This window comes from Anneissia japonica, unplaced genomic scaffold (genome assembly GCF_011630105.1).
Source record: "Anneissia japonica isolate Jap-2015-1 unplaced genomic scaffold, ASM1163010v1 scaffold1203_len951721_cov167, whole genome shotgun sequence".
Classification (NCBI taxonomy): Eukaryota; Metazoa; Echinodermata; class Crinoidea; order Comatulida; family Comatulidae; genus Anneissia; species Anneissia japonica.
In genome coordinates, this window is record NW_022722325.1 from 499851 (window position 1) to 510645 (window position 10795).

At 33.6% G+C, this 10795-nt stretch overlaps 1 protein-coding gene across 1 annotated transcript in view; it reads right to left on the reverse strand.

Annotated features, from left to right (window-relative positions):
- The window catches only part of LOC117111855 (gonadotropin-releasing hormone receptor-like), a 15884-nt gene that overhangs the window by 2031 nt on the left and 3058 nt on the right, over positions 1-10795 (reverse strand). Inside the window, exons 2-3 of the mRNA XM_033254867.1 lie at positions 723-1228; positions 34-241 (exon numbers count right to left, since the gene is read on the reverse strand). Of these exons, the coding sequence (XP_033110758.1) occupies positions 34-241; positions 723-1228 (714 nt within the window). The remainder of the gene's footprint in view (positions 1-33; positions 242-722; positions 1229-10795) is intronic.

Here is a 10795-nt window from a genome sequence, read left to right on the forward strand (position 1 = left end):
ATCTTTGAGAAGAAGAAAAAAAAAGCAACTTACGATTAGATTGAAATGTTTTCTTGTAGATTTTGACGACAATTCCTACATAGCACGAAACAATAATTAATAACGGGATTATATAACTTAACACCAGAGCAGAAAAATGGTGGACAAGGACCCATTGTGGATGATTGAAGGCAAATCTCTTACTGGCGCATCGCATGTAGGATTCGTCTATTATGAGCACTTCCTTTTCAAATATGAAATACTGCAAATTAAAAGATAAATAAAGGTAGTTATTTCTGACATCTTAATGTGAGAGATATATTGATTTATTTGTATACATATAATGTTTAAGTATGCATATAATTAGATAAAAGGTATGATTGTGATGCATGTTCTGTGACAAAAAATATTTTATCTGTTTTTAACACTTATGCAGTTATTATTATTATTATTATTATTATTATCATCATCATCATCATCATCATCATCATCATCATCATCATCATCATCATCATCATCATCATCATCATCATCATCATTATTATTATTATTATTATTATTATTAGTACTAGTATCGTCATTCATCAATTATAATTATCATTGCTTTTGTACTATTTTCTTCCATGTCCCTGCCGTCAATCAACTTCCCCAATACTAAGTTCACCCGTTTGTGTCTTCAGATCCCCATTACAACAGTACGTCATGCGTATCTAATGAATGACTATCATCCAATCAAAACTCACGTTCGGCAAGCTGAAGATAAAGCTCAAAATCCAAGCGATTTGCAGCATGATACGGCACCGCTTGTCCGCCTTCTGCACGCTCAACGGCGTAATAATCGCCGCGTAACGATCGAAGCTGATAACAATGACGATGAAAGAGTTACTATATAGAGCCACGTTAGACAAATATTTCAAAATCTTACAGCCATACATCCCGCCGTGCCAGACGATCGTGCATGTGTAAATAACTTCCGTCGGTATGATGATCAGAGTGACGAATAAATCGGCGATACACAAATGCATAATCAATAAATTCACACGTGATTTCCGCTGCTGCCGATTTCGGAATAATGTCACTAGTATCGTTACATTCCCAATTAAAGAAATGACAAAGATGATTGTCAGCGGAATGATTTTTAGAACATCATCGGTTGTGAAATTTCTAGGGACGGTATAATTTTCAGGATATTCATAATAACTAATTGACTCGTCGACATTTTCCTCCATCTTAAACGCTTGTGTAGGCTCTGAAATATACAAAAAAAAATGAAATATACAAAAACAAAACCATCGAAAGTTTGATGTAATGAAAACAATATTTCTGCTTCTATGGTAAAAAAAAACATGCGGATGATAATTCCTTTGAGACTACCAATATATATTACAATTACGCGTATTTCAAAGGCTATGGCACAGTAGGCTAATCCAACACTCAGTCAGGTAACGTCGAGGATTCAAAACGTACCGGTCTGTATAGAACTTATAACAACATAGATCATCAAAGTCTTCAGCTCACGAACTGAACATAATTCCATATTTCGTCTTAATTGAGGGGGAAAATAGGCCTATTACGGACTGTCACGTGTCGTTTACTGGAGCAAATTGGTGTATTTTCGCATTGCGTGTGTATGGTATTAGGCCTAAATGGAACGACAAAAAGAGCAGCATTCAATGTTAATTTCTGCGGTTTACTGTCAAGTGTCGTTTACTGGAGCAACATGGTCTATCTACGCATTCTGTGAGTGGTTTTATATGGAACGCCAAAAGAGCAACCTTCAACGTATACAAAATATTCCCTTATACCAATTAACACTACTGCTGTTTCATCTCATCTTAGTGTTTTCTAAATATTTTAATGTTGTGAGAAATGATAAGAAACTGCTTTCAAAACCATGCAAGCTATCTTCTTTTAGTGGTCATATTTTTTTTTTAAATCGAAATTATTCTCGACGTTCACACACTAGAGAGTAAGCGAATCGAGCGCATACTCTATTATTAATATAAATGTGGCTTAGTGGTTAAGGTGATGCAGCCGCTTCATGTGTCAAGTATATTATATATTTCCTGTGCGTTGAGTTGTATAAAATCAAGTAAATAAAAAGAGTAATTTCATTCCATTTGATTTCATTTATTTCGTCAAATTTCATTTAATTTAAATGGAAACATAACGAAGGGTATGGCGAAATAACCAAGGGCCCTAGTCTAGTTATGAAGATTCTGATTATATCCCCCACTTCCTTTTATTCCGTAGGGTGAAATGATGAATGACGTCAGGGTTGGACTGGTAGGCCTATTCATAATTACCGTTGCGTTATGAGTTTCGCTGTTACTGTTTCGACGATATGTGTATTAGAGACTATTCAGTGCTGTTTCTGAGCACGCATAATTATAAAAATTCTGTATAATATTATCTTATCCTTTACAAAACGGCACCATACACCAAGAGGCACATAGGTTCGTGACCGACTGAGAGATAATATGCCAATCCACTACTAAATGGCTTACACGACTATTGTTTTAAAATAAAGTATAGTATGTTCTGATAAATCAATCTCTATCATTTTGCTTATTAATGAGTAGGACTATCACATAACATCATGTGGCACAGGGCTAATATGCTTCGGGCTTTATATTGAAATATTTAGCCTTTTAGACTGAGACGGGGTACTTAATTTGTATCCTTTGGCAAATCAATTTATTCACGTTGTGCATCTTTCCACTCCCACCCTTGAGAAAAGTTGTGTACTTTGTTCGAATTCCGTTCGCTGATTAGCTGCAATATTACAAAAGACATCCACAGGAGCTAAGTATGTTATACACATTATGTGTTCCAAATTTCAATAACAATGCTAATATAATAACCTTGACATTACGCACTATGTAAGATCAGTATGATAACAATTAATTAATCATCGCGTATATTATTTTTTGTAATTTGCTAGTCAGTTGCAATTGCTGTTAAGCCGGGCTCGCACGGCGTCGTACGACGGTGTACGACGGTCGTACTACCGGCGGACGACGAATCTTACTCTGCTCCATGTGAGCGCTAGATGTCGCGAAGTTGTTTGCTAATTGTCGCCTGCCGTCTGAACGGATCTTCATTAAAACGATCGGTTGAGCGTCGTGGCGTTGCCTTCTCCATTGAATCGTGTCGGCCGACGACCTTCAGGTGCAGTGAAAGCCCGACTTTAGATGAAGATGGCCGGAAGTGTATGAAATTAAAATCGGGTTCACACTGCGTCGACGGAGGCGATTCCAAAGAGGATGTCGCCTGATGAGGCGCGTGCAGCGGATCGTTTTTTTAATGTTGATCCGCTCAAACTGTCGGCCATCAACAATAAACAAACCACGTATCATCAAGCAATCATACAGTGAGGAGATTCGTCGGTGCCCGATGTTTTATTTTATGATATGACTGCTCCATGAGTAAACAGAAACCTGGATCGATGGGCAACATTCCTATACCCAATAAACAAAACAAAACAAAACAAAACAAAAAAACAAAAACAAAAAACAAACAAACAAACAAAAATAACAAAAAAAAAACCCCGAGTAGGATGATCGACTGTATAACTTTTGACAAATGATGCGAAACGAACTTTTACAATAATTTAGTTGAATGCCATTGAATATAGTTAATATCAATAATAATATCAATAATATAATTAAATCATAAAATAAAAAAAGAAAAAAAAACTAACTAGGTAGTAAAAAAACCAACCATCGAGTCAGTGACTTTTATGGTTCAGATAACAGACGTTCAATGAGTTCCTAGAAAATGCGTAAGCTATTTTTTTCTAAGTGAATTTTCATTCATAGAAATTGTGTTCTTTGAAAGTGAACGAATCGAATGTTTTGTGGGTAATATTCTTTAACACCTTGTTAAGCTCCGGTTAAGACGCAGACGCATCACCAAACAGCTGACGATTTCCGGAATATGATCACGGTCAAAACAGAAAGCCTAGGCCTAAGATTAGCCGATTTGGTTAGACAGTTCTACAGAGATAATGTATGTCTGAGCTGTATAAAGCCGACAAAAACAGTGAACGACGTATAGAAATTGCAATATTGTCATTATGGCATGATAAGTAAAAGTAAAGCTATGCTGAGAAAGATACGCCATTATAAATCATATGAAGCACCGTATGCTTTAGTTACAGCAATTTGCAATTTATTTGGTTGTATTGACAAACTTTTAGCCGTAATTTGTAGCATATTTATAGTAATCAACCAATTTATCCATCACTAAATCAATCTTTCAACCAACCAATCAATCTTTCAATCAATCAATCAATCAATCAATCAATCAATCAATCAATCATCAATCAATCAATCAATCTTTCAACAAATCAATATTTCAATCAATCGATCAATCTTTCAATCAATCAATCAATCAATTGATTTATGAGCGATTGACATAAAAAAATATCTGAAATAATGTGTGATATATGATATGAGAGTGAAACAGATGATAACGGTAACACCTTACCTAGAAACCTATTAATTATGATTATTAATAACATATATTACCATAAAAAATAATAATAGTAATTTATTACATTTATTATTATTATTAGTAGTATTATGATTATTATTATTATTATGATTATTATTATTATTATTATTATTATTATTATTATTATTATTATTATTATTGATAAGTCAACTATTATCATAGCAAAATGGTTTGATTCACGAAATATATGCTTTTTCGAACATCATACAAAACAAATAATGCAAATAAAATTTGAAAAATATTGCACCCTTTGCAATCTTTCATACAGTGGGCCTACAGTGAGTGTTTCGTTTTTCCCCCTTTTTATTCTATTGATCTCCATGTATTTGAATATTCCATGCCAACACAACTCGCAAATGTGTGATAATGTACAGTCAGTACGCAATGCTATCATTTGAAATTCATCATCATATGATTACATTTAAGTCTAATGACAACAATAATATTCAAATAACCTGGTATTTTAATTATATTTTTTAACAGTATTAATCTGGTAAACGAACTTTAACATAAACTTACGCAAACCGTCCATCAAGTTGATAACAATGGGGATGAGTCAGCCAAACGTTTACGGCAACGTCACATCGTGACGCCCTGTTTAAGGTTGATTCACCTGAGTACTACAGTACAAAGTATTTTAGGCGTATTATTACAAATTATTTTTGCTTGTTATAGTTCATTTGTATGTAGGCCTTATCTCCATTTTAACGTAAACTTAAGTTGCACAAATGTACACATGTGCATAATAGGAATCCATGAGCGTTAATAGATATACTGCGTAATTATAAGCGAGGTCTTACGGTTCCTCGTACTATCCTGTTTTATCTTAGAATAACAATCGGCTTCAATTCCGTATTCTACAAGTGTGGACATTGGATTAATTATTGTTGATGCTAGGAATACCGACGTAACTCACGATTAACAAGTTGAAATTCGACATTTTTTATCAATAGCTTATTCGAGTTACGCCGCTCTTAAGAACGCTAATATCAATAAATAAATAGAAATCAGGGTTTTGATGTCTGTGCTTTAGCATTCTGATATGAGCCAGGTATACTAGTTGCTGTGCACTTTTGTTAACGTGGAAACTCTCATTAAATAATTACTTTGGTGAACAACCTTGCTTTGATTGTCCGCATCATTGTAATCTATCAGAACACATATGCCTAATCGTTTTCATTATTATTATTATTATTTTTATTATTATTATTTATTATTATTATTATTATTATTATCATTATCATTATCATCATCATCATTATCATCACTATCATTATTATCATCTTCATCATCATCAATATCTATGATAGGAATACCGAGGCAACTCTCGATTAACAACTTGAAATTCAACATTTCATCAATAGCTTTATTTGAGTTGGCCGCTCTTAAGATTCATCATCATCATAACCATCATCATCATCATCATCATCATCATCATCATTATCATCTCATCATCATCATTATCATCATCATCATCATCATCATCATCGTCGTCGATGCTAGGAATACCGAATAACTCTCGATTAACAAAGTTGAAATTCAATATTTCATCAACAGATTTAATTTGTGCTACGCCGTATTCAAGATTCATTATTATTATCATCATCATCATCATATATGGTCTCAGTCATTATCATCTTCTTCATCATCATCGTCGTCGTCGTCGTAGTCTTATCATATTTATCGTGACACCGGCATTGCTGTGGTCTCTACTTCTTCCAATCGTAGCTCATTTGTCATGAACGTCACCATTCATCTTAATTATATAGCTTTATTTTCATGACCATGGTCATCGTATTCACCTTACCATAGATATTGTCACCAATACTGACACCATATTATCATCATCATCAACAACAACACTACCGACATTACTGACAACTGACGATTCATCTTGCTTTCCCTTTTTCATTTCGGCTTCTTTATCTTAGCTATGCAATACAAACAAAATACATTTCTTTTTCGTCGACTTCACTAGATTTATTCACTACAAGTTCAAATAAGCATGCTATGTCTATTCGCTTGATAACAAAAAATATGCTGTTTTTTCATGTTCAAATTTTCTATAAAGCCCATCACTTCCTCAACGTGTCGGTTATGTTGTGTTTTTCTGACGCGAACACAGTTTTATAATTGGTATTGCAAATATAGAAGATACTAATTCATTATGAGATGTAGTACGACAATCAAAGGAGAAAAAATCTTTGGAAATTGTCTTACACGTTGTTACCCACGTCTGCTCCTCGGGGCGAGCTTTCTTAACGCTGTTTTGTCGATATAATGTGATTTTACTTAGTCTGTCGAGAAGTCATTGAAACTATTAAATGTACTGACATTTGACTTTGTAAATGTCAGTAATTGTTTATTAGCGTCATTATATATTTATTCAAAGCTGTCGTACCTGAGTCTAATTGAAAAAACAAAAACAACTGCATTTTGAATACAACGCTGTGGACCTAAACTTTAAATAAACGAGCAGCCTACCTTTAGTTATAATCAAGTTTACTCAGGAGGACGTTGCGAGACACTGTTAGACGTCTTTTTAGTTTCTATGGTTCAGGCCCGTTGTCACACGGCCTTATGCCACCCGGCATTTTGTCACTCGGCCTTTTCTCACACTGGCTCCCATTGCCGACGGGCTCTTGCTACCCTAACCCTGTTCCTTATGCGTTAGATAATTTTAAGATTGATCACATATTGTTTTAAGTTAGATAAACAGACTACAGAGGCAAAAGGTTTCAGACCAACCTCAACTCCATCATAGATTTTAGAAATGGTTTTCGGAGTGGCTTACCTTAACATTGACAATATTTCAGTTTAAATTCCCATGATCAACCATGTGGTTAGAAACACTGAACCAATATGCTAGAATTTCTCTGGAATCAAATAGGCGTATTATCACACTTATTCCATACTTAAAAAGGGAAAAAATGGCTATGCAAAAAAACAAATAAAAACAACAAAAAACAAAACAAAACAGAAAAAAAAACATGCTGTAATGTAACATGTGTAATATCATGCACATTCCAGATAGAGAGAGCGTAACAATATTTCGTTATTTATTAATACATTAGGAATTCCTGATCATGTTCTAATAAAGAATTAATTATTGGATCGTGCAATCATGAATAATTAAAAAAGGATGTCTGTTTCATCAACAAATTATTTTATTAAAACACATGTTTGACTTTGTAGGAATAAAAATGCAAAAAAAAAAACCAAAAAAAAAAAACAAATTAAAAAAACAAAAACAAAAACAAAAACAAAAACCGAATAACTTTCATATAATGAAAGAAATAATGATTTCTGTCGCATGCTCAGTTTGTTTTTATATTCTTGGAATTATTAACATTTCTAGTTCATCAACAACAAGAGTTATTTTGAAAGAAACCCCACCTTTTATAATAAACATCACTTTACAGTATTCATCGTCAACCAATATCATGTTTGGTTGATGTCAATGTTAATAATGACTAGAATAGGTTTACAGCTGTTTTGTGATCTAACACTCTCAGATGTGTGCCTGAGTGCATTGAAATGTTTTATAACTCTGGTGGTAATCCTTTTATTTTGACATAATACTGGTGTCACTGGAGTTCTGACCCTCCCCCTCCCACCAGTAAGGTTGTCATTCACACGTACGCAACAAACAAGTTAATTCAGCATTCTCCAAGTCGAATTTCCTAAGTTAGGGGAAAAAATTCAGCCCCGGGACTGAGTTGTCTGTTTCCCTCCCGGGAGGCAAAAATTTAGTAACATATTTACATGAGACTTAGATCATGGGAGACCGAAATCCCTTTCATGCACACTCGGTAATTCGGCCTCTGAAGAAAACTGATGTTTACAAAAAACGTATAATAATTGAAAAAGATAGTATACATAATTATATACATAATGTTATCTCAGCCCAGTATCGACCAGCGGGCGCCTGGCCTACTGGAGCGCTTCCGACTCCAAGATGTAAATATAAGTAAATCATTCAAGTTTCAAACAAGTATTCCTGTCACATTTCAGATAATATCATTCACAGAACCTCGAGTGAAAAATTGGATCATGTGTCTTAATTTTTCCGCTCGTTTAATCTCTGATTCTATGCACGTTTCACTGCTCTTTACGTCGGACTTTCACCATTCCACAAAATCACCGTTCTACGAAAGGTAATTCCATCAACATTTATCATAAAATATATTTACTATTTTATTTTGCGAATTAACACTTTCTGACATCAAACTGGTATCTTGTGTGGTCAAACACATACTGAATGTATCCAAATTAGGTAAGAAATTATGGAATATATATATATATCTATATATATATATGAGATATATATGTATGATATGGACCACTTGAGTCTGAACGTTGACAGAAATAGGAAAACCAAAATGAACACTACGGTCTCAGAACATTAAAAGAAAATTGCATGGCAATAACACCTCCAGCAGAGGAGCGCGGCCGGGTGAACTGGAGTTAAATACGACTGTATCCACCTAAATAGTTTACATTAATTTTACAAATATCATGTTCGTGTGAGCTTAAAAACTAACAAATTAACATTTGCTACATATTGTGACAATAAATATCAGATATACAATATAAATAAATAATAACAGTGCTCGAAGTGGTTTTTATTCCTCATTATATTAATTACATTTTTTTCATTTTCATGGCAACCAGAAAGACTGACTCGGACACAATTGGTCTAATGCTCCAAAACGAGTTTTACCAATTTAATTTATTATCCACATCAAGATCCAAATGAACTCATAATCAATTTAAGGATTTAGTAGTAAAAAACATATCAGCAAACTGCAAAAACTGAATTGTTTTGGTGCCGGATAATGCTGAATTCAAATCGGATCCGAACCGAAATTTGGACCGCGTTTCTGATGCGCTGAAACGCCAGCGTCCTTTCTTACCCGCTCATCATATTTTCTGATTCCTTCGTTAGGCTTTCCCATCGGAAAATTATGATTCGTAAATGCACCTTAAGTGTCTCACTGATAGTGTTTTAATTAATTGTAAGGAGGTTTTCAGACTCCACCACTGCTAGTCCTTAAGCCATGGTTCAAACACACCTTCTTTGTTCACCAGTGACTTGCGCTTTGGATCATAAATTCATACATGTTTATATTCCTAGTACTTAAACACTATTTATTATCAGCCCATTTAAGAAGTTAACTTTCAAATCCATTCTCAATCGAATTGCTACAGTTTATATGGTCTCTTTAGCAGTATATCATTTAGTGAATGTCAAACACGTATTCGCTCAAAATATCTACTAAAAGATTAAACAAAATATCGCGACTCCTCTTACATATAAATTATGTAACTATCGTGGCTGTTACGTATACATTACGTATAAGTTTAGTGATACGAACGTATTACTTTAGGTATCGTAAATTTTGTGACAAAATGAATTGCTGAAAGATGATATGACGCAACAAATGTATGCATATATTAAATTAATTACTAAAAGTTTAAACTACTAAAAGACTAAAAGATTAAACAAAATATCGCGACTTCTCTTACATAAATTATGTAACTATCGTGACAGCTACGTATAAATTACGTTGAGGTTTAGTAATACGAATATATTACTAAGGTATTGTAAATTGTACGTACAAAATGAAATACTAAATGACGTCACACAACGAAGTATTCCTATATTTGCATAGACCTATATTTAATTCATTCAGTGTAAATTAATAACCAAAAGTTGAATGTGTAATTGTTTTCTTTAATGCGTTGTGAGTGTCAAAATGTTAAATATAATATTACATATGTTTTAATATAGCATTTCTGTCTCGACAGTTGCAATAAAGAATGAATAATGAAATAATTGATGAATAAATGAACGAATGATTGATGAATGAGTTTCGTTATAGCTGAGGTTCAACAAGTAAGTTAGTGGTATAATTTATACAATTGACACCTAGCTGGCTAGTACCAAACATTCCGAATGGAATACTATAGTCTATAGGTGTTATTGGTCATCGTATACTAAGCCTAATTGACACCTGGCTGAATAATACTAAACTACTATGGCCTACTATTAGACTTTGGGTATTATTGGTCAATAGTTTATAATAATTGGCAACTGAATGAATAACTGGCTATGGATTTTGGGTTTGAATTCCCAAGTAGTATACTGGTATGTATTCATAAGCCTATATTCATGCACTTTTAACGTGTATAACTGAATATTTTTTATGCCTATTACTATCATTATCATAATTATTTTAAATACACGTTTTCGAAATAACGAATCCGATTGGAAAAATGTATTGCAGAATATATA